The sequence below is a fragment of the Gouania willdenowi genome, chromosome 17, assembly GCF_900634775.1.
Source record: "Gouania willdenowi chromosome 17, fGouWil2.1, whole genome shotgun sequence".
Taxonomy (NCBI): domain Eukaryota; kingdom Metazoa; phylum Chordata; class Actinopteri; order Blenniiformes; family Gobiesocidae; genus Gouania; species Gouania willdenowi.
This window is the reverse complement of record NC_041060.1, coordinates 13,628,297-13,652,552: the sequence shown is the minus strand read 5'-3', so window position 1 is coordinate 13,652,552 and position 24,256 is coordinate 13,628,297. Positions and strand designations below refer to the sequence as shown.

The 24,256-nt window shown below is 38.8% G+C and overlaps 2 protein-coding genes across 3 annotated transcripts; one reads left to right on the top strand and one right to left on the bottom strand.

The window, feature by feature from the left end:
- Positions 1 to 159: 159 nt before the first annotated feature.
- On the bottom strand, positions 160 to 14,441 carry LOC114478959 (importin-13-like). Of its 2 annotated transcripts, none has more exons than XM_028472331.1 (21): positions 13,529 to 14,441; positions 11,097 to 11,222; positions 10,314 to 10,951; positions 10,098 to 10,238; positions 9,867 to 10,008; positions 9,396 to 9,562; positions 9,088 to 9,208; positions 8,738 to 8,885; positions 8,357 to 8,538; positions 7,241 to 7,267; positions 7,023 to 7,157; positions 6,140 to 6,280; positions 5,971 to 6,066; positions 5,758 to 5,895; positions 5,575 to 5,671; positions 4,042 to 4,094; positions 3,826 to 3,892; positions 3,562 to 3,620; positions 3,386 to 3,475; positions 1,027 to 1,208; positions 160 to 442 (listed from the first exon to the last, which is right to left on the bottom strand). In XM_028472331.1, the coding sequence occupies exons 1-21, from the start codon at positions 13,589 to 13,591 to the stop codon at positions 349 to 351; spliced, it is 2,907 nt and encodes a 968-aa protein (XP_028328132.1). In that variant the 5' UTR covers positions 13,592 to 14,441; the 3' UTR covers positions 160 to 348. The 2 variants fall into 2 exon arrangements, with proteins under 2 accessions (XP_028328132.1, XP_028328133.1); XM_028472332.1 differs by having other exon boundaries at positions 349 to 442; positions 5,971 to 6,051; positions 13,529 to 13,591.
- LOC114478960 (uncharacterized) lies at positions 13,875 to 24,239 on the top strand. The gene is made up of 5 exons (XM_028472333.1): positions 13,875 to 14,212; positions 14,964 to 15,185; positions 16,076 to 16,306; positions 16,378 to 16,526; positions 22,567 to 24,239. The coding sequence occupies exons 1-5, from the start codon at positions 14,146 to 14,148 to the stop codon at positions 22,609 to 22,611; spliced, it is 714 nt and encodes a 237-aa protein (XP_028328134.1). The 5' UTR covers positions 13,875 to 14,145; the 3' UTR covers positions 22,612 to 24,239.
- Positions 24,240 to 24,256: the final 17 nt, after the last annotated feature.

Sequence of the window (24,256 nt, the reverse complement as noted above, 5' to 3'; positions counted from 1 at the left end):
AATTATGTTACTAATCGTTTTTGCATTATTGTATATGTTATACACTGCGGTTGGTGCAAACCTTGAGACTGTCTATATATATATATATATATATATATATATATATATATATATATATATATATATATATATATATTTATTTTTTTAACTTTTGCCCTCCCCCCGGCAAAAATCTCAAACTCCACCTATGGATGGAGCTGATGATTAAAAGTCGTCACCACATTTGCTGTGTGGAGATTCAGAAATGACAATGTGACGTTAGCATAACTCTACTGAATGAATAGTAATACTGATGTTTGGCATCTTTGGTACAACTGGAACTGCTGGATGTGGATAGTTAAAAAAACATTAGTAGTCCGAGTATCCCCAGCCCTGCAGGCCTCTGCAGAGCAGAGAAAACTCCTTTACAATCTCTTTAACACGACGCTTGTTGGTTTGTTCCCTGGAAAGAAAAAACAAAACAAAAGCAATGTTAATGGATGGGTCACCATTCAGAAACACAATATTAAATTAAGCTGATACGAAGGAGCCTTTATGTGTATCTTTTATATGTGTATAATGTATTACAACAAACATTTAGAGCAGGGGTGTCAAACTCATTTTAGTTCAAGGGCCAAATAAGGACCAGTTCAATCACAAGTGGGACGAAGGTTTTAGGCGGGAAAACAAACAATTTCAACATTAATGTGCCCATGTTTGCACTTCCGGTTATAAATTAGACAAAGTATGGAAGGCATCAACATTATTGTAGCAAAAAGTGACAAATACTTAAATGTCAATTATTTTTGAGTTTTTCACATTTTTTTGTAATTTGGGGAAATTTTGTGGAATGATTTGAAGAACTGCATTGTTCTTTCAACAACAATTTACAACTTCATTATTTGGTAATTTACACAATTCATGTTTTCTATGTCATTTTTACTTTACATTTCCACCTCACATTCAAATCAAAACTTCTGGAACACTATTTCAGTTCCCAAACAGCTTTGAGAGGTTTGCTCTCAGCATTTACTATATGACATGTACCTCAGCAGCTGTTGTGTAAACGTGTGTTTTTGCTCCGTGGAGACGTGAGCTGAGGGAAAGCCTGGAGTCTGCAGTGTTTCTGTCAGCCACTGGGTCAGCAGGACGGGATAGTGTCTGTTCAGACTTAGCAGCACCTCAGAGAAATGATCCGTCAGACTGCGAGGAGAAGCCCCACCAACTGCCTGAGTGCCAATACAAATAGAGGTGTTTATTTCAGTAATTGTTGCAACATGTGCAGCTATTTCAGTTCATAAAGCAGAGCTCAGTAGAGGATAAATAAGCTGTCTGTAGTTTGTCCCCAAAGGCTTAAAACCTGAATGTTAGGCTATGTTTAGTATCTAGCCGGGTTTCCATTACAGATTTTTGCAAAATAAAAGTGATATTTCTAAATGTTGACAAAGTATAATTGCGCTTTGAATGTGTTTCCATTGAAGGCTGTTTTGGGCAGGAGCCTCGCAACTCCCGTGAAATCTCATTCTGCGAGACTTCACCACAGGAAGACGAACGCTCCAAACTTCCGTATAGCACACTGTATTCCTTTGTTATTTCATGCCTAATGTGGCAGAAGAAATGTCTCGGTCGGTGTACCGCGCAGAGACTGTAAAAAGAATGGACGGGACAAGCTCCCTGGTGGAGTGAAGCATTTATTTTTAGAGCTCCCCCTGCTGACTGGCTGCAGTATGGGTCATAAACCCCACCTCCTCAATGATAACAGGTAGGATGTGGGTCAAACTGTAATGTTAAAATGCTCGTAACAATTTTTTTTCCAAACCTAAACTCTGCTGTGATCATTAGTTATTATCACCCTCTATTGTAATCAAGTGCGCATTTTTCTGTGAAGTTTGTTTTAAATAAGTTATTTGAGGTTGAAAAACGGAATTATACATCATATATGATGATGATTGACAGCCACGGATCTTGCGTAGCTCTCTTTGTGAATAGCAGTTACATCGTGAAGTAAAGCCGAGATGCCATTTAACTTTTCCTTTCAGTTTTTTGGTCTTTTTTGAGCTGTCAAAATGAGTTCTGCAGTAAACTGTTCTAAGCCATTGGTAACATTTCCAGCGGGAAACATACTTCTTAGCTGGGCTGCGTAAGTCATCAGGGCAGAATACTAAATGGGCAGGGCAGGTTACCAGAGCTCCTCCCGCTGGACCCTACTTCGCAGACTCTGGCTCCAAATGTCGTCAAAAATGCAAGATGGATTTTTGGCTTCAAGAACTGTACCGCGTCATGTTTACTACTAAGTGGTCATGTGACTAGGTACATCATGTCCTGTGACATGTATTTGCGGAAAAAGTGTTTCCATAGCGCTTTTGCGACACATTTCAATATCAAAACATCTGAAATACCTCCTAATGAAAGCATAAAAGTTTTATTGCGAAGGGTGTTCTTTCGAAATGTGGATGTTTCCACTACCAGTTTTTATTACGCTATTTAGATTTTGCACATTTCCAAGGGCAATGGAAACGCAGCTCGTGATTGGCCAAAAGAGGGAATGTATGTAATTGGCTGCACCTGCCTTTAATTAGGCCTTTAACTGGCTGGAATATGGACCCACAACCCTGTACGATAACATTATTCATATTCACCATTTGTTTTCCTGACCAAAATCGGTGACTCTTCATGCACTGTTAAAATACCTTACAGATTAGAGTCAACCAAATGAGCTTTTGTGTAAAATTCTAGAACCGTCAGTTGCCATAACTTTGATCAGCCTGTGTTTGTCAGTAAGTCTATTCATAAATACATTTTGTTCAAAATCTTGAATCAAGAACATGGGCAATTGACAGGGCGAGGTGAACATATACGGCCTCGGCCCCCAAAACAAATTCCCTAAAATTCAAATAATCAAAATGAAAATAATTCACAAAGTTCATTTGACACATAAAACAGAAACAGAAAATGAAATTAAATGAAAATGGGAGAAAAACCTACGACGACAACCATAATACATACAAAAATCACTAAATACACAAAATGATTCCAAAAATGCGTAAAACGACAACAAAAACTAAAATTTAAGATCACAACAAAATACACAAATTAACAAAAATGATACACACAAAACAACAACAAACACACTCACTACAGATATGCACAGAAAACACAAAATATTAACAGAAATTCACAATTAAATGCAAAAACACACGAAAAGATTACAAAAATGCACAAAATGACAACAAAAAAACCAGCATAACGACTCAAATAATACACCAAAAAAAAACAGAAAAATAAAACAACAAAAATACAAAAACTTAATGTGCCCCAGACAAGAATAACACAAATATTTTTTTCTTTCCTGTATTAACATTCAGGTTATTATTTTGGACAGTTCTTCCTCAGCACCCTGGTTCACCTGTAGAATGGTCTCTGTCAGCAGCTTCCCATGACTCAGCAACACTTCACGTAGGAAAGCCATGTCATTACTGCGACTCAAGAACTCTGACTGTCAAAATGAGACAAATCTGTGAGGTGACTGACTTCAAGTGATTCTATTTTTCTGTGTGTGTGTTTAAAAAAAAATTCACTTACAAAGAAGAGACTGGCAGCTTTGACAGTGGGAGTCTCTGGAAACTTCACAGAAATAATTCCTGATAATGAAGGATGAGAGACAGGTTTAGAAGAAGAATCAGGTGAATAAAAACGTTATGCAGATCGTCAACAGAGACAAAGCTTTGATGAAATGTTTGAGGCCAGATTTGATTTACTTTGCATAAGTATTACATTAATGCAATCAAAACCTGATATGATGGTTTCTAAATATATCACAAACATGTCATGAACACGAATGCTTACCACAGTAAAACAGTGCTTTAACATCCAACTGGTCAGACAGGTACAAATCTGGCTTTCTTTTTAGAATCTAAAAAAACGACAAAAGTCAAAATCGGTTTAGTATTCTTTATTTCAATGAATCAAACTGCCCTTTGTGAAGATATACAGCTATAAAGATGTCTCTCCTCTCATCAAAGAGGCAAATATTACCAGATAATTTGAATTTGTTGAACCAACCTGAGCATGAAGGTGCAAAAATGACTCTGCTATATCAGGATGATCCCTTGGACCTGCATTCAAACACAAAAAGAGACCAAAAAGAACAATGGATAACACTTTACTTGAAGTTTTATACATAAAGGCTGACATTAAACTGTCGTTATTATGACATGACACCTGTCATTAGCATGAATAAAGGCAGGCATACACTGTGCAATTTTTTGCCCGTTTTGAGCCGATTTTTCACTCGTGCGTCTGTTTTTGGGATTGGCCCGATTCCCGGCTAAATTGTGTGTCATGCATCGTGTAGTATACATGGGGTCACAAGAAGCAATTAACACTTCACCATCAGCTCCTGATCAGCAATCGTATGGTCGTACGAAAATAAACATGTTTGAAATCCTGGTCGCTCCTCGTGAGGGTATCGCACTGTTGAAGCTCTCCTAATTTAAGGTCAGTATATCTGACATTTTACAACTAAATACATAAAATTAAAATACTTCTCAGGATTCTCACCAGCGCTGTTGAGCGCAGTGTCCCCCGACATTGAAATTTTTCGCCCCTACGGAGCAATGGCGCCCCCTACGTTCAGTTTTCAGCAACATGGGGGGATTTTCTGTTGTCTTTTCCTTTTTTGATCGGTATTGTTGAAATAATTGTTGCACACATGGACACAAAAGGGACTCCAAGGTGTGCACGGGTTATTTTAACTCTCTTTTTAATCTGAATAACCCAGAAACACATTCATCAGCCACACCCATTTAATACAGGCGACTGGCTCGGACACTCCCGTCTTTACCCAAGGACCCCTGCAGCCCTTTAGCTGCCCCCAATTAGAGGTTAGATCGGGCCCAAAAAATCCAGCCCAACCCGACCTGGGCCTAAAGTCCAACCCAACCCGAGCCCGACCCATTAACTTAAATTGTAGGTCCAAGCCCGAAGCAAACCCGACTAAATGATTATTTTATTGAACGTATTGCTGCCGGTAGATTCGTAGCGCAGTGTCTTGCGGGGCTAGGGGGGAGGGGGGTCGCTCGCACAAGCACCGCAGCTCTGCCCAAAAGGTAATGTAATGATGTGACTCGAGCCGTTATCACAGTTTTACAGGCTTTAAGAATGACCCGACCTTAACCCGACTCTAATGCGTGACATCTCGGCCCAACCCTGCCCGAATTTCGGGTCGGCCTCGGGCCTAAAATCTAACCCCCGATGCTGCCTGTGTGCAATGCATCCTCCGCTTACGTAACCATAATAACCGTTCAATTATTTAAGCTCCGAGGAGTGTGGACAGTCTGAACTCCGCTATGCATGGAGGCTCAAACATACCTTGGCCAGCATGAAGGCCCAAAAAACAGCCTGTTTTTAGGAATAGTCTGAAAGTGAATTTTCAGCATAATACTAGACCTGTAATGACAGCCTTCATGACACCTTATTGATGCTAATGACAGATAATGACAGCGTAATATCAGCCTTATGTTTAAAAGTTAAAATAAAGTGTCAACGAAAAATGTATGTCAAGGTCGAAGAGATTCCTGCTTTTTTCATCCTTACCTTGTTGAAACATAGAGAGCGTGCTGGCTGTCAGCACTTCAGTGAGGACCCGGATGTTTGATGTGTGTTGGTCATCTGCGGAAAAAATGTGGATCATCTGAAATGTATGAAAGACAGTTATGATGATGATGATGATGATGGGATCCTTCCAGCACAGTGTCAGATGTTGGTGCTGGTTTGTACCTGACTGGTCAGGTCCAAAGCTGAGGCCTGTGGGAAAGTGGTGTAGATCCGTCCCAGCATTTCACTGAGCTGAGCCACCACTGGACCGAAATCATGCAGGAGGGTTCGCACAGATTTGTCAAAAACTCCACAAACTGCCTGTATCAGAAAGGGAGCAGCAGACATTTACAGAAAGACCCAAAACACACACCATTGAGGGAGGAATGTCTTTACCTCCACCACCTCTGAGTCATGGAGCCACTTTGTGAGAATGGACTCTATCAGAGGGAAGACTTGCTGCAGCATAACAACAACCTGCACATTTCCAATCCACATATAAAAACAAGACTTTATTTGCACAGTTTGCTCTCATTGATTTCACAGCCTTATTGTATAAACCTACTGGGTTTTGTTTGTTGTGCAAAAGTGTGAGTGTGGTCGATTCCTCTGAACTCTCAGCCTGTTTGTTGATGTCCAGAGATGTGAAGAGGCTGGCCAGCAGACCCAGGACATAGACTATGGTCTGTTTGTTGCTGGGGTTGGGCTACAGGACCAAAGCACATGGATTAGTCTGACCAAGGATGTCAGATTAGAAGAAATAAAATGTTATTCTTGAAGGCTTCACTGCTGTCAGAGGTGAAAGTATTTGATTACAAATACTCACTTTACTGTAATTGAGTTGCTTTTATGGGTACTTTTTCGAGTATATTTGTAAATCTGTAATTAGAACCAAAACCTCTGACTGCTGTTATTGTAAGGTCTTGATCAAGTTTCACATTAAAAATAAGTATAACTCTAGACAAAGATCCTTAATCCTAAAATTATATCCATAGATTTTAGGATTAGGGTTTAAAACAAACACAAAACAGGATTAAATAAAAATAAACAAAATTGATTATACATAATATAAAGATTAAATCTTGTTGATTTATTTAAATCTGTTTATATTTACATTTTAATGAAGCACCTAAAGGGTCATTGTGTTTTTTAAGAAATATATTGTTCTAAAACCAAATGGGCATTGTTGTTGTCTGTTGTTAGCTAGTGTTGTTAACCTGTTTGTGAAAGTGGAACCTAATAGGGCTTATTTGTTTTCTTTTTTAATAATCTGTCTTTTTATAAAAAAGCACCCATAAACAGGACAGCAGCCCGATGTATGTCAATACAAATTTGGAGTCCCAGTAGATGTCACACAAGGAAACACACTTTATAAAACATTTGACATTTTTGCATAACATTTAGATTTTTGATTAATCCATTCTTCACTTAATAAGAGTTCTTCTTACCTCCTGCTGTGTGGCTGTATCCAGCTGTTGAATGTGAGGACCGATGAGTATGTGCAATCTTCCCAAAATCTCCTCCACAGGGAGAGCAGAAAGCAAGAATCCCATTGCCTGCATCAGCCAAATGCACTGACTGCTCTGCACGTTCAGAAACAAACCAATACACATAAATGGAATGAAACCAGGTTGGGTTTTTGTGCTCACATGAAACATTCACTCACCTTATGGATTTCTTTAACCAGCACTTCCTACAATGAAGACGGCAAACAGTTAGAATAGTATAATAAAGATAATAATAACTAGAATATTTGTATTTCCACAAGAAAATGCAAGTGAGGATGAAGGTGCTGGCCTGCATCGCACTGCATTAGCTTAGCATTAGCATTAACTAGTATTAGCATTACCTAGCATTAACATTAACTAATATTAACATTACCTAGCATTAGCATTGGCTAGCATTACCATTAACTAGTATTAGTTAGCAGTACCATAGCATTATCTAGCAATAGCATCAACCTAGCATTAACTAGCATTAGCATTAATCTAACATTAGCATTAGCAGAGCATTAGCCTAACATTAACATTAGCCTAAAAATAGCATTAACCTAACATCAACACTAACCTAACATTAGCATTAACCTAACATTAACATTAGCCTAACATTAGCATTAACAGTAATTTAGCATTTGCAATATCCCAATATGAACATTAACCTAGCATTAGCCTAACATTAATAGTAGCCTAGCCTTAGCATTAACCTAGCATTAGCCTAGCCATAGCATTAACCTAGCATTAGCCTAACATTAACAGTAGCCTAGCAGCAGCATTAACCTAGCATTAACCTAGCCTTAGCATTAACCTAGCATTAGCATAAATCTATCGGTATAATTAACCTCGCATTAAAATTAGCCAAGCAATAGCATTAACCTAGCATTAACTCTATCCTAGCTTTAACACTAACTTAGCATTAGCCAAGCAATAGCATTAACCTAGCAATAGCTTAACATTAGCAATCAGGTTGAAAATGGGTTGAAAAGGTTGGAAAAAGGTTTGAATGTTTTGAACAGATTAGCTGAACATGGTAAAGGCTGAATGGTTTGTAATTTGTTGGCAAAGATTTGAAGGTAAAAACTGGAGCAGCTCTAATCTAGCCTCATGAGCTATCTACTCTAAAAATGGGATCTGAGCTGAAAAGTCAATGCAGTTTCACAAAAAATGTAATAACTCAAAATGTTTAAAAGTTACAAATTATAAAAGCACAAGCATATATTTTTCTAAAAGTTTTGATAGCTTATTTGTCAAAATTGGACAAACGGTGTAGGAGGAGTTCATCTGACCTGTGACACTGACAGGATGTCCTGAGCGAACGGGCCAAGATCGTGTCGGCACTCCCTGCAGATCCTCTTCAGCGTTGACACACTGGACACAGACAGCTCTGCCTTTCCAAGCCCCTGAAGCACCATGGGTAATATGCTGCCCAGCATCACCGGGTGGTCTGCCAACCACTCAGCCAGCGAGCCTGGTCAGCAGGGGAGACGCACCACAGGTCCATTCATGCTACGCTCGACATGAAAGGCAAACCAGAATCATCAATTTAAAACTGCCACTGATAACAATGAACATGGGTAGATATTTTAATTACTTCTTGAGATCAATTTTCAAATAGATTTTATTGATAATGATAATCAAAAGCCAGTAGTAAGTTGTTGTTGATATACCTATAGTATACATGACAGTGTCGGCCAGCATTACGTTACTGATGTTGATTCTGGGGATCAAACCAATAAGCCCAGGAATAACATCAGAGTAGTTCACATCTATGGTCTCAGCAATGGACTGGAAGCCAAATAACAGAGCCTCAGTGTCCTTAGGAGAAAAACATTTATATAAGAGGTGAAGTAGAAGAATGTGCATCCTGACAAAGAACGGAAGCAAAGCTGGAATTGATCCCCAATTGATATTTTCAATGAAAAGTCTCAAAACAGATTGCTGAAGTCATTCCTTGGTCACATATTCATCATATGCCCAAAGCTTCCAGAATTGGTATTATTGTTGTTGCTGACTTTACCTGCCACACGACTGGGTATTGGGGGTCCATCAGCTGCATGCCCAGCTTGTCGTAGAGGTTACTAAGCAGCTCGGATCCTAACATTTCATACACGTACATCAGAGTGTCGGAAATATCTATTCTGAGGAGAGAAGAATGGCGACGTGACCACAATTAAAAGCTTTGAAATCTTTTCAAAGATCTTTTCAAACCTTAAATATTTAGTTCATAGTCAATGAAAAAGATTATTAGTTTCCTTTAAGTAAATAAAAATTATTTCTCGTCTTGTGTTTTAACCCAATATGTTTTTTGTTTTTTTTAATTCTTACCTGTACATTCTAAACTGCTCTTTGTCGTCAGATGACCAGGATTCATATTCCTCCTGAGAAGGATATTGGGATTTATGGAGCAGCACATCCACCAGCTGGAAGTACACTGGCCTGTAGATCTGCAGATAAACAGCCTGCTTCTCTTCATCGAAGGACAGAATGTCATCCTAAAAATGCACAATGATTAATAATACATGTCTGCACAAATGTTATCACGATTTAGCATTGGTTTCTAAGTCAGTCTTTTCAGACTTCAGTTCTTCATCCCTCTGACGGCCCCCACCAGAGTGTTTTATGATGACAGAAAAATAATGAATTATTAATTAATAGAGTTTTTGTTCTGAGAAATCAAAACTAAACAGCCACTTGTTAAATATATGTCGGTGGGGTGGCATCTGTCATTGATTGGGCACCTTTGCCTTAAACAAATGTGATAAATAATGTAAATGAGGCCAGCATTCCTTTTCATACCTGCAGAGTATACCAGAAAGTGAGAGTGAGGGAGCTTGATGTCTCAGTGACAGGATAATGTCCAGGAATGCCCGTGCAGAACAGAATCATGTTTACTAAGGCTAGAAACTCTTGCCAGTGCCCGCTGTTCTCCAACAAAAGCCTGTTAAACACAAACAGGTCAAAAGGTAAACAGAAACATGTCGTACAAATACATGATGAATGCTGATGTATGTTTGCATTGTTGTATACCTTGAGTGTGTTTCACCCATTGCAATAGCGATGCGACAGAGACCATGGGAGGTCTCCATGTTCCCATTCTGAGCTGCTGCGTCCAGCTGCTCCCGGAAGCCCAGAACCAGAGGAACCAGGCTCACCAGAGCACCAACATACCTGTATTTGAATGATACAAGTCAAGGATCTGTAAGTTAGTTTCCAAATAGAAAAAATGATGTTCTGGTCTCGTACCTCTGGCAGTCGGGTTGTGAAAGGACGTTGACTATTGTCTCCACAGCTGTGTCAAAAAGCTCTGGGTCAGAAAGAGTTCCAAAGCAATCCTGGACTAGTTCCTGACTTTCTTCCAAAGGCACATCAAGCCCGACCCAGCTAGACAGACAGTGCATCACCTTTTCCTTCACCTGATTTGACGAGTCTTGGTTTTGCAGGAGTTGCCTCAGCAGTGGACAAACCACTGTCCACTCCGAGGCTAGAACCCCCCTCAGTTGGCCACGGTGGGCTCGAGTCAAACGGCTGCTCTGGAGCTCCTCGGGGAGAACGGTGAGGAGCTCCAGCAGTGCCAGGCAGTGTGCCTGAGGAGGACCCTGAGACTCCTTGACAGCAGTGGAGTCGTCTTCGACATTAGGTTGAAATGCCCTCACCATATCCGCTACTGGATGGGACCAGGCCTGGGGAATCAGATTCAGAGCCATCGAGGCCAATGCTACACAAAGCCGAGTCAGCACTATTTTAGGCCCACAGGAGAACCGCAAGACTTGCGTAAGAAGCTGCATTCTGAGGTTCTCATGATGGTCTGTGGGGAGGTCACTCCAGTGACGAGATATCTTAGTGTGAAGGGTGCTGGCACCAAAAAACTGAACTTCCGGGATCTAAAGAGAAACAGAGTAAAACCCAAATATACCAGATCAACTTGTAGCTTTAAACTTAGCATTTACATACAGTGTCCTAGATATAAGGAAGATATACTGTACTACCTAATGTTCTTCAGTCAGTCACATACTTTATGATGCATACCTTTTCAGGACTGAGCAGGCACCAACAGAAGTGCCAGGCCTGTGCTGAGGCCTGAGCCTGGGTCAGCCACTTTTGAGCTATGTTCTTCTTCTCCATGTCTGGATCAAAGTACAGCTGGTAGAGAGCCTGAAGGAGACGAGGTGGTTTGGAAGCAAAAAACATGCATTTTTTTTTTTGCTGATCACTGTCTCTCTCTATGTTTCTGGTGACTTTTCTTCATCACATCACACTTAAACAAGACAACTCAATTCTCCTTTTTTTTTTCTTCTGAGGTAAGCTATAATTATGGAAATTATGACAAAAACTGTAAAACAGAGGCAAGGCAAGGAAGACACAAAAATGTTGAAAATATGACGAAAAACTAAAACCAAGGTTAATATAGTAAGGCTAAAAAAAGGCTAGTAAAGACTAAAACAGAATTATAGCAGTAAGGCACAAAAATGATGAAAATATGACTTATGAGGTAAAAGTGTTGAGGTAAAGCTATAGTAAGTGACTATAAGCTAGTGAAATTATGACAAACACACTAAATTAGAAGTAAGGTACATAAAGATAGAAAAATATGACAAACAGAAAAATCAGAAGCAAGGCTATAGTAAGGCAAATGACAAAATTATTTATTTTAGGTTAAGTTCCTAAAAACTATGAACTGTGACAAACACACCAAGCTGCAGGCACAAAAAAATATATAGATATATATGACCACATTAAAATCAGAGGCAAGGTAGTGCATGAAAAATGGCAACATTTTGAACAATTTTCTTTTGAGGTAACGCTATACAGTAGTATAGGTCTCTGAAAAGTTGGGAAATTGTGAATTGTTAACACAATAAAATGGAGGTATGGCTGCAGTGAGACAAAAAAAAAAAAAAAATAATGACAATATGACTACATTAAAATTCAGTTAGGCATAGGAATGCCAAAATGTCAAAGATTTTCTTTGAGGTAAAGCTAAGTCCATAAAAACGAATAAAATTTTTAAGACAAACACTAAAACGAAGGTAAAGACATGAAAAGCTGACGAAAAAAAAAGATATTCGGCAAACACCAAAATTCAGAGGTAAGGCTAGTATGGTATAAAAAAGAAAAATGTGGAAACTATTATTATTTTTTGACGTAAAACAATGATTCCATAACCACAAACCAAAATTATGACAAACACTAAAAATCTGATGTAAAGCAAACTCCAAAGTGTTTAACTGGCAACATGTGTTGTTTTGATTTTTCTTTGGGCAGTCTGTTAGTCCATAGCTGCATTTATATAATTTGATGTTTAAACAGGTGTGTTTATAATAGTTTATTTATGCTACTCTATTAAAAAAAAAAAAAAAAAAAAAAAAAAACAAATACACATTTTATTTAACTTAATCTGAACTTTTACATCAACTGTCTGATGTAGACGTGCAGATTTCCTTTTACACATGTATCCTACATTTGTAAATTAAACATCCTGTGTTTAATCACAGATACTTTAGGTTTATTAAAAATCCTGAATTCTCTCTTTTTAGTAGAACATGTGTCATCATGGTAACTAATCCACAAGCACATGGTGTTAAGTTATTATTAGGGCAGCATATGCTTTTGGCTGGTATCATGTTACATGTGGTCAAGTCACCCATTTATGCTTCTGCATAAACAGTTTGTTTGGTTCTATTTGAATTAAATCAAAAGTATCCATGCCAAGACACTAGAGCACATTTTTTCATATTAAAATCATTAAATGAAATTGCTCACTTAGATCTTAAAATTTGCTGGAATTTAGATTTTATTTAGTTTTTGTTGTTTTTTAGGTAATTCAATATTTAATTAAAAGTTTTCTATCTTACCTTCCAAAAATGTAATACCTAATTGTGGGAACCTTTGTTGGCTTTGTAGTCAACTTGTACCGCAAGATCAGATTCGTATATTTTTGGTTTGTTTGTGGGCTGTTAGGTTTGAAGTTGTTACAATGCCCTTTTTTCTTAGTATTGATGAAAATGAAAGGGTTAAAATTGTTGAGCTTCTTTCCCCAAATGAGAAGTCCTGTTTCCAGTGACTATTTTTGGGCCACACTTGGACCAAATGTGCTAAATCTGGACCAAGTTGGACAGTCCAATAACAACCCAATTTCAACAACTATATTGGGGCTAAAATTTAACCAATTGTGAAGGTTCAAAACCAAAACTATTTAACTACTATATTTGATTTAAATCGAAGCTAAGACGGACCGACCAGATTTAGCCAAAAAAAAAAAAAAAAAAAAAGTCTTAAATGACGTTGGGTGTTTGGTGGGCACCTACATTTGAAGTTGTGTTCATTATGGCCAATAAGGAATTAAATATATTACCTATTAAACTGCATGTTTTTTTGTTTTGTTTTTAAAAAAAAAAAAAAAAAAGACATCGTCAACTCTGGTGCATGGTGGAATTATTAAAACGTGAATGGTGACATACCGACTCCACACTCTCCACCGTTAAATCCGCCGGACTAAGTCCTGGATCAGCTGGTGCCTCCATTGGGTCAGTGCAGAGGTTCAGTCCGGTTGGCTGGTAGTGTGAGGGGGCATTCACTCACTGTTCTCTTGTGGGTGTCAAAACGCAGAGGACGCAGCGGGTCATTCAGCTTCTCTCCGGGATACAAAGGGTTTCTGCCTCATGGACGCGCAGTCAATGTCACACCCTCCACAAAAAAAAAAAAAAAAAATTGGCTGCAAATATATGATTGTGTCCAACTTGCCCACAGTTATTTGCGTGCGTGTCCAGCGCGAGCCGCTCCTGGCGCGCACAGCTGCGCCACTGACGCACTGACGTCTGATTGGTTGATGTCCACCTGATGCGTCTCAGACGCTCTCAGCTATTGTTGATCAGCGTCTCCTCGAGGATATAGACCCAGCAGAGAGTGATCGTATACCGATCCAGACAGCCCCACCCCGGTCTATTCTGCCCACTGACTGGATATTTTTAGCGCTGATGGTGTTCTCCGTCAAACCGCGCGGCGGAGCAAAAGAAGCGCAGCAGCAGCAACAACAACCCTCTGTGGACCGTCACAGGTGAAAGGACACACGGAGGGGATGAGATTGAACATGAATCTGCTGTTTTGGGCCCATATTTTCATCTGCGGCTCAACGCAAGCAACTGGTAAGGAGCGCGTGCGTGCGTGCGTGCGTGATGCACCTGATAGCAAACATTAGGGTGTCGTTTGTTTTGCTTTTTGTAATTTTCATAAACCCTGGTTATTTAACTGTTTTTCACTCCTTGAGTTGTCCCAGTAATGTGAATTTAAACAACTTTAACAGCATTCTTTCACTGAAAGAAAACACGTATTTGTCGATCCACTGTATCTTACTTGTATGAATATTTTACTATCTATACTATAGTATCTATCATCCATCTATTTCTATATAGCATTTATCTATATATGCCTACTTATCTAACAATCACTATCTATAGTATCTATTATCTATAGTATCTATCATCTATCTCTATATAGTATCTATCTATATCTACCTATCTATGTCTATATAGAGATAGACATAGGTAGGTAGATATAGATAGATGGATATATCCATCTCTATCTCTACCTATTTATCTATCTCTAGTATATCTACCTATCCATCTATCTATGCCTATCACTATAGTAGAGTATCAATATATCTATCTATTTACAGTATCTAACTATCTATCCATCTACAGTAACATTTCTTTTTTTTTTTCATAAGCCATACTGGCCATTCAACTGTTTTTCACTCATTTTGAGTTGTCCCACTGAAAGGAAACTTGTATTTGCCAATCCACTGTCTTGTTTGTGCATTGTCTGTGATAGAAAATATCTTTATTGCATTAATATTTTACTTTGACTCAGAGCATATTGGCTTCCGTTTAATTTCAGCCACCTTCCCATTAGCTGGAACCTCAGGGTCTCCTCACCTTCCAGAGGATGGTGGAACTGAAGCCCCACAGTCGACACTTGATCCACCTGTTAGACATGAAAGCACGACCCAGACTCACGCAGAAAGGACCGTCCACTCACAGAGCCTCATAGATGTGGCACCAACTGTTCACACTACCAAAATCCTCATAGCATCCACAGATGTACCCATGGCCATTTCAGGTAACATGGAATCTATCTATAGTATTTATATATCCATCCATCTACAGTATCCATCTATCCATCCATTTACAGTATATATCTATATCTATCCATCCATCCATCTACAGTATCTATCCATCTATCGACAGTATCTATCTATCCACAGTATCTATATCTATTTATCTATCAATCTACAGCATCTATCTATCTATAGTATCTATCTATCCATCCATTTACAGTATATATCTATATCTATCCATCCATCCATCTACAGTATCTATCTATCTATCGACAGTATCTATCTATCCGCAGTATCTATATCTATATATCCATCAATCTACAGCATCTATCTATCTATCTATCTATAGTATCTATCCATCCATCCATCTACAGTATCTATCAATCGACAGCGTCTATTTATCTATCGTATCTATCCATCTATCAGGTGTGGTTTTAAAAAAGATAATCAATTAATTGCAATTTTATCATTGACGATTTTATTTTAATATTTCCAAAAATTTCTTAGTTACATTTTTCTAATTAAAATATTAAAATTAGGAGGACTCTTGTGAGGTGTTACTCAAAAGAGAAGTTACATATTTCAGCAGCTGACTGGTGTTAAATGGAAGATCAATAGTCAGCAATAATCAAACATAAAATCTATAATATCCGAAAATCGGATCGTAATCAAACCAAGACTTCAATAATCGGAATCCAATCTGGAAATCGGGTTGGTTAAACAACTCCTAAAAGTCGTCTGTCTGTTTATCTATGATCTATATGTGTGTGTGTGTGTGTGTGTGTGTGTGTGTGTGTGTGTGTGTGTGTGTGTGTGTGTGTGTGTGTGTGTGTGTCCTTTCCTTTGAAGAATCCTGTTTGGTCACAGCTCTTGCCCTCCCGTCCTCTCTCAGATGCTGCACACTTCCTTTCATCGCTGCCACCTGGACTGAAAACTGACAGTTCAATCACTAAGCACAGCTCCTCTCTGACTGGAGTTTCTCTCACTGCCCTTCAATCTGGTGTGAGCCATGCACCCTCCACCCCCATGACCCCGGGTCACCTGGAGACCCCAGCATTGGGTCGAGCTCCTGCTGGGCACACGCATCAGGAGGCCCCGTTTGAGTTCAATGTCGGAGACGAAGGTGAAGTCATCTTCGATTCATCATCTCAGATTGACTCAGCAATTTTCTCATGAAAAGTTTTTGTGTCACAGAGCATAAGAGGTCCCCTTTAGACCCTCTACTGGCTGCCCTGTTGTCAGCCGTCATCGTTGTCACCGCCATTGTCTTCGTCATTCTTTTCCTCAAGTTCAGGCAGAAAACCAACCACCCAGAGTTCCATCGGCTTCAGGATCTACCAATGGTAATAAAACACAGAATCACACAATGGCCACTCCATCAAGGGCATCATTTTATTTTGAAAAATGGGGAGGGACAATTACCATTCCCAATAGTGACTTTTGAGGAGTGAATTTGTGTGCTGTTCGTTCTTTGGTTATTCTGTTTTAAAACCAAATCAAAATAACAAATAAACAGTGTGGTTATTTTGTTTTACTGACTTAAAGCCAAAACAGAAATACAGAAACAAAAAACAGAAAAGCAGTGTTTTAAAATTAGTTTGTGAGATATTTGGATATTTGGGAGGAAATTAGAGCGACAGTTTAAGCACGTCACATTCTGTCAGAGCAAACAGGACGGTCCAAGTAGTATCCAAATAAACAGTTAACTATCGACTGAGAGGTAGAGCTGGGCGATATATTGCGATTCAAGATATCGAGTTTTTTTCTATTTTGGGGATATCGAAAATTACAATATCGCCTATACCAATATGTTTTTTATAGTTTTATTTTATTGTTTTAGGAGTCACTGTTTTCACTACTTCTCAGAACGGCATAAAAAGCACAGTTAGATGAACTTCTGAGAGCGCCCTAACCCAAATCTTCCCTAAACAAGCCACACTACAGAACTCACTCACACGTGCTGTCCCTTAGAGGAGAAAAAGTTTTAAAAAATGACACGAACAGTACACAGATCAAAGTTCTTGAGGCAAGGCCACTATAAAATGCATCTGCAGGACTTATTTTATGTGATTGTCATGTATTGAATAAAAGCCTCTTGAGAGCTGAGCCAACACTTTTATTTATTCCCACCCAGGGGTGATGCCAGGGTTTTTGGGCCCCGTGAAAAAAAAATCTTACTGGGTCCCAGGCCAGTGTGAAATTTTTATACTATTTCATTTAAAACTGTGCATTTTTATGATAGCACTGAAAATACAATGAAATTAATTTAGATTCAATTATTTGCTCTATATTTTAAAACAATATCTTTCTTTAAAAACAAAAAAATATCTATATACATAGGTTATATTTTATGGAAACATTGATTTATTTTTTAGGATTTCAGTAAAAAGTGAAACATTTCAGTTCCAAAATAATAATATTTTTCTGGCTTTATTTTGTGTTTTTGGGCTTCAAATTGTTCTATAATAAATACAAACTACAAGCTTTTTTTTTGGTAAATTTCAGAACAATTTTCATTCTTTAATGTTTTTTTTTCTCCCAAATCATTGCTTAATTTAACACAGCTGTTCACCTGCTTCCTCGTGAGTGCTGACACACAACTGCTGCTACTCTTGACTGATTGAATGTGAGCAAAAACTTGCTAAACATTTGCCTGCATTAATTAGTTAACTAAAACAACAGTGTTCTTCAGTTATATGAGCTACTAAAGGGAGAAAAGTGAGCTGTCTTAAGAAAGTATGAAGGCTACAAAGTTAGGAATAGCCAAAAGGCTAATGTTCCACAACTTTCCATCACATCAACCACTAACAGACCCACCTTGGCTATGGAAGAACTGGGTGACATAGTCGACTTCTTATTATTTTCTTCTCCTGTCTGAACTTTTTGGCTTTTCTTTCTGCACACCCTGAGTTTTGAGGAATCCTACCGTCCTTTAACAGTGACACAGTCTGTGAAGTTAGAGCTCTGCAGGCTGATGGACTGAACCATTTTACGTAAAAAGAGGGGTGTTTTTAATAATAACAATTTTAAAAATGATATTATTTCAATTAAAAAAAACATGTATTTTTTTCCCCCAAAAAACAAATAAATCTAATACATTGTAAATAAATGTGCGATTGTGCATCACATTGTGTGGGCTTCATTGATAATTGGAGATCCTTCTGGGGAAAACCGAACCTGATAGGAAGAGATGGAATCCACCCTACTTTGGAGGGAGCATCTCTACTATCAGAAAACATGGCACAGTCACTGTTATGACATCTCATGAATGAGACCATGTTACAGAGGGGGAGTCCTCCACGCCCCTCTGCGCTTGCCTTAGGACAGTTTCCCTCCCATTGCTATCAGGATAGCTGTGTTCATCGCCATGACAACTGTTGTGATGGTGATGAATATTATTTTATGGAGACGGTGTCAGTCCCCCGACCCATATTTCACAATGATTTTAACATAAAATCAAATAAAAGAGCTATCAATTATAAAAATCTGAAAAAAATTAAAATCTCAAATCTAGAAACACCAAAACATAAAACCATTAGATGTGCTCTATTAAATATTAGATCACTGAGATCCAAATCTCTACTAGTAAATGACCTTATCTCAGAAAATAACCTTGATTTATTCTGTTTAACTGAAACATGGCTGTATCAAGATGAATATGTTAGTTTAAATGAAGCCACTCCTCCCAGTCATTTAAATACTCATATGCCACGAGACATAGGCCGTGGAGGTGGTGTAGCAGCTATTTATCATTCCTCTCTCCTAATCTATCCTAAACCAAAGGCCAGTTACACTTCCTTTGAAAGCCTGGTTCTAAATTTATCTCATATCGAATCAAAAACCTGCCAGCCAGTCTTATTTGCGATAATTTACCGTCCTCCAGGCCCTTATTCTGAATTTCTATCAGAATTCTCTGAGTTTATATCAAACTTAGTCCTCAGTTCTGATAAAATACTGATAGTAGGAGATTTTAATATCCATGTGGACAAAGATAGTGATAGCCTGAGCTCAGCCTTTATGTCCCTAATAGACTCAGTTGGCTTTTTTCAAACTATTAATGAAGCTACTCATCGTTTAAATCATACTCTTGATCTTGTTCTAACATATGGCCTTGATATTAATGAACTAAAAGTCTACCCTGAAAATCCTCTGCTATCAGATCACTTTTTAATATCTTTTAACATTATCCTAGAGGATCTCGCACTGTGCAATAAAATAGTTACAAGTAGAAATCTATCCAACAGTGCTGTGGCTAAATTTAAAGAGGCCATTCCTGCTGCCTTAAACACAGTGCACCATCCAATAAATAACTATGATATTAATTATAACCCCTCTCAACTGGATCTGCTTGTCGATAGCTCTGCTAGTCTACTAAAATCCACCTTGGACTCAATTGCCCCATTGAGGGAAAAAACTATTAAACGTCAGAGGAAAGCTCCGTGGTTTAGCTCTGAAACTCACACACTCAAACAAACAACCCGTAAATTAGAGAGAATGTGGCGCTCCAATAAAACAGAGGAGTCACGAATACTTTGGCAAGAAAGCCATAGTAAATACATGACAGCCTTACGACATAGTCGATCTACATACTATTCCTCACTAATTGAAGAAAATAAAAATAATCCGAGGTACCTTTTCAGCACTGTAGCCAGGCTAACACAAAGTCAGAGCTCTATTGAGCCCATGATTCCTCTAGCCCTCAGCTGTGAGGACTTTATGACATTTTTTAACGATAAAATTCACAAGATTAGAGATAAAATTAGCCACTCCCTGCCTTCACCTGGGCCTGCTGTACCATTAAATGTAAATAGGCCTAACCTAAACTGTTTCACACATATAGGACTTCAGGAACTTAACTCTATTATTTCATCCTCCAAACCATCGACCTGCCTTTCAGATCCGATCCCAACTAAGCTGTTTAAAGAAGTTGTTCCCCTAGTCTGCCCATCTTTGTTGGAGACAATAAATATATCCCTATCAATAGGCTACGTGCCACAGTCCTTTAAAGTAGCTGTAATCAAACCCCTTCTCAAAAAACCTACTCTTGATTCCAGCACTCTAGCAAACTACAGGCCTATATCTAATCTTCCTTTTATTTCAAAGATTCTTGAGAAAGTTGTGGCAGCTCAGCTCTGTGAATTTCTTCAAAACAACAGCCTGTTCGAGGACTTCCAGTCAGGCTTTAGAGCTCAACACAGCACAGAGACTGCTTTAGTTAAAGTAACTAATGATCTACTCTGGGCTTCAGATGAAGGACGACTGTCAGTGCTGGTTTTATTAGATCTTAGTGCAGCTTTTGACACTATAGATCACTATATTCTACTAGAGAGATTAGAGAAATTACTTGGAATCACAGGGACTGCCCTAAACTGGTTTAAGTCCTACCTATCTGATAGGTACCAGTTTGTACACGTGAATAATAAGTCTTCTGTGTACACTAAAGTAAGCTACGGGGTTCCTCAGGGCTCTGTGCTAGGTCCAATCCTCTTCTGTATCTATATGATCCCCCTTGGTAATGTTATGAGAAAATACTCTGTTAACTTCCACTGCTATGCTGATGATACCCAACTGTATGTATCAATGAAGTCAGGTGAGACAAATCAGCTATCTAAACTTGAGGCCTGTCTAAAGGACATTAGGGCCTGGATGGACCAAAATTTTCTTCTTCTCAACTCAGACAAGACTGAGGTCATTGTACTGGGCCCGCGACACCTTAGAGAAACCTATGCTAGCCTAACTGCCCTAGATGGCATTACTCTGGCACAAAGCACAACTGTTAGAAACCTTGGGGTTCTATTTGATCAGGACTTATCCTTCAACTCTCACATAAAACAAACTTCAAGAACTGCCTTCTTTCATCTCCGTAACATTGCTAAAATCAGATCTATCCTGTCTCAGGGCGACGCCGAAAAACTAGTCCATGCTTTTGTTACCTCTAGACTGGATTATTGTAATTCTCTTTTAGCAGGCTGCCCGAGCAAGTCGCTTAAGACACTTCAGCTGGTTCAAAATGCTGCAGCACGTGTACTGACTAAAACTAGGAGAAGAGATCACATTACTCCTGTATTAGCCTCTCTGCATTGGCTTCCCATAAAATATAGAATAGAATTCAAGATTCTTCTTCTCACTTATAAAGCCCTAAATGGACAGGCACCAGTCTATCTCAAGGAGCTTGTAGTGCCATACAATCCCCCCAGAACACTACGCTCTCAAAATGCTGGACTACTCGTTGTTCCATTCATCTCTAAAAGTAGTATAGGAGGAAGAGCTTTCAGTTATCAGGCCCCACTTCTCTGGAACCATCTACCAACCACGGTTCGGGGGGCAGACACCCTCTCTACCTTTAAGGTTAGGCTCAAAACATTCCTCTTTGATAAAGCTTTTAGTTAGGAACCAGCTCATAGCTCATAATTAAGATGCAATAGGCATAGACTGCCGGGGGGGGGGGGTCTGGCATGCTCGGTTGGAGAGAGGTTGGAGAGGGCGTTAAGAGAGAGGTCATTTAGGTTAGAGAGGGACCGGAGAGGGTCCCATTCCTCTCTCAAACACTCCCTCTATGTCTGCTTACTCCCTTGTGTGTTTGCTCCTGTACTCCTTCTGGCTTTTGTCTTGCAGGTCCGTGGGATCCTCAGTGTGGAGTTACAGAGACTCAGCGGCTCTGTCTCCACCCTTTCCTCTGCACACACCCAACACAGCATAACGTGGATGGCTGTTCATCATAGGAATGGGATCCACACAAGGTTCCTGCTGCTTAACAGAAGGTTTTCCTTGCCGCCATGATGAATTCATGTTGGGTGTGGGATACATATGTATGTGTATATACGTATATATGCATATGTGTGTATCCATAAAATGAAGAGTCCGTCCTTAAGACTGCTCTACTGTAAAGTGCCTTGAGATACCATTGGTTATGATTTGGCGCTATACAAATAAAGATTGATTGATTGATTGATTGATTGTTAAATGGTCTACACGTGTGGTGGAGACAAGTGGCCCTTGAAAAAATCCCTCCATGTATTTTACAGCTGATTTAAGACATGGGTCAAAACTGACCTACAGTATCATAGACTATCGAGATGCTAACAGAAAGCTAACACAAGATGAGGTTCTATGGGGTTATTTAGTTAAGGCTCAGTAATTGTGATTTATTGAATTTAAACTTTAGTACTTGAGAATGTAATTGTTAGTGACTTTCAGGGGGAGGATTAATTGTAATTTTAATTGTAATTGGAAAAAATGCCAGTCACCATAATCATAATCCAGTTGCAATTAAACAGGGATAATTGAAGACGGAATTGTAATTGAAAAATCTAATTGACCACCACCCTGGCTTTAAATCAGTTCATTAATAACAGTTGTTGTACTTTCCTTGATCCAAATCAGGATGACCTGATGGAGGACACGCCCCTGTCAAGATACTCCTACTGATGAAAGCTCCAGGAACTATGAAGGTGTTATACCTACAGGAAAGCTGCTTTATGTCCACTTTATAGTGACTGTAGAAAGGTTAGGAACGAGTCTAAGAGTCACTTCAAAGTTTGCCCACATTCCCTTTAAATTTCTGGACTTGTTATGTTTGTTGAGTGAAACTCACAGGCGAATGCTCGGCACTTTATTGTGGCTTACCGCCCCCTAGCGGACATCTGACATAATCTCAACAAGGTTGCCCAACAGCATGAACAAAAGCCTTAAACATGACACACACTTTATTAATGGGAACTGTTACACAGGAATTTGGACATAATATAAGTTATTGTACTTTGTTCTATCAATGCATCTGAATGTGTTTCAGCATCAAAAACTAAATGTCGAAATAATCAATGACCTGCTTCATACACTAAAGAAACATTCACCTTAGCCTTTAAGGAAAATGTGTTTTTAAATCAATCACATTGTTGCACTTTAAGCTGAAGAAAGTCTTCCTGCAACTTTCCTAATTCTACTGCAGATGATTAACATGTGGCTGTAGGTGCATAATTCTGGTCAAAGTTATTTGAACAATATGGTATTTGGTTTAAATTGATGCTTTATCCACAGTGAGGTTATTCTGTGTTATGTTGTTTAATTAATTAGGCAATAGCACACGAGAGGGAGTGTTGTAGTGCTGAGATATCAGCACTGGTGTGATTGGGTCGTATCCATAATCACACCAGTGCTGATATTTCAGCACAACCTCGGGTACGATATTGCTTTTTTACAACAGTTCTACAAGTGCATTTGGTTAGTTAACAGTGATAAGTGACAAGACGAGAGATTATGATTTGTTTATTTAATAATTTGGCTCCACCAACAAAAATAGTTCCACAAGTGGAGAGCACACAGTGTACTGCGGTGTAAAGATGTAACGATTAGCTGTACAGCGGAGTGATATGATCTGTAAGAAATCCTGGTGCTGCTGTTACTCTATATCACGTGTCAAACTTAAGGCCCGGGGGCCAAATCCGGCCCGCTCGAGAAAGTAGAAATGAAACATTTTGTAAATTACCAACTACTACTAGTTTTCCAGTTCTCATATCACACAACAGCAGTCATTTTTTTAATCTCAAATTGTTGAAAAATAGCTCGCTTTTCCAAAATCTGACAAATTTTCCTCAAATTATTCCACAAAATTTACCCAAATTCCCAAAATCAGATAAATTTAAATGAAGATCCTGCAGAGACTGTTATATTCACATACTTTTTCTTCCCATTTTTGCATGGAAGCACAAACCAGGGGACATTAATGTTTAATTTGCTATTTTTTTTCTATCCAAAATTCTGCGGCCCACTGTGGTTGGAACTAACTGTTGTATAAATAAAGATAACCTTAGCATTGGTAATTACACAGAGTAAAAGTTGTGGTGGCATCATAGATTGTAATATTTACTAAAGGTTATGCCAAACTTCTCTCAGTGCGCTCAATCTTGCAACAGAAACTTGAATGTACGTGTTTTTAATAGTACACAGTGTTATTAAATTCTGTTTAAGCAAAGCTATTGTATCAGTTTTAAACAAAATGTTTCCAAATGTAGAGTGATACTAGTATGGTTGTTGTAAATGGCCTAAAGAGCTGTGTTTTCTTAATAAAAGTCCA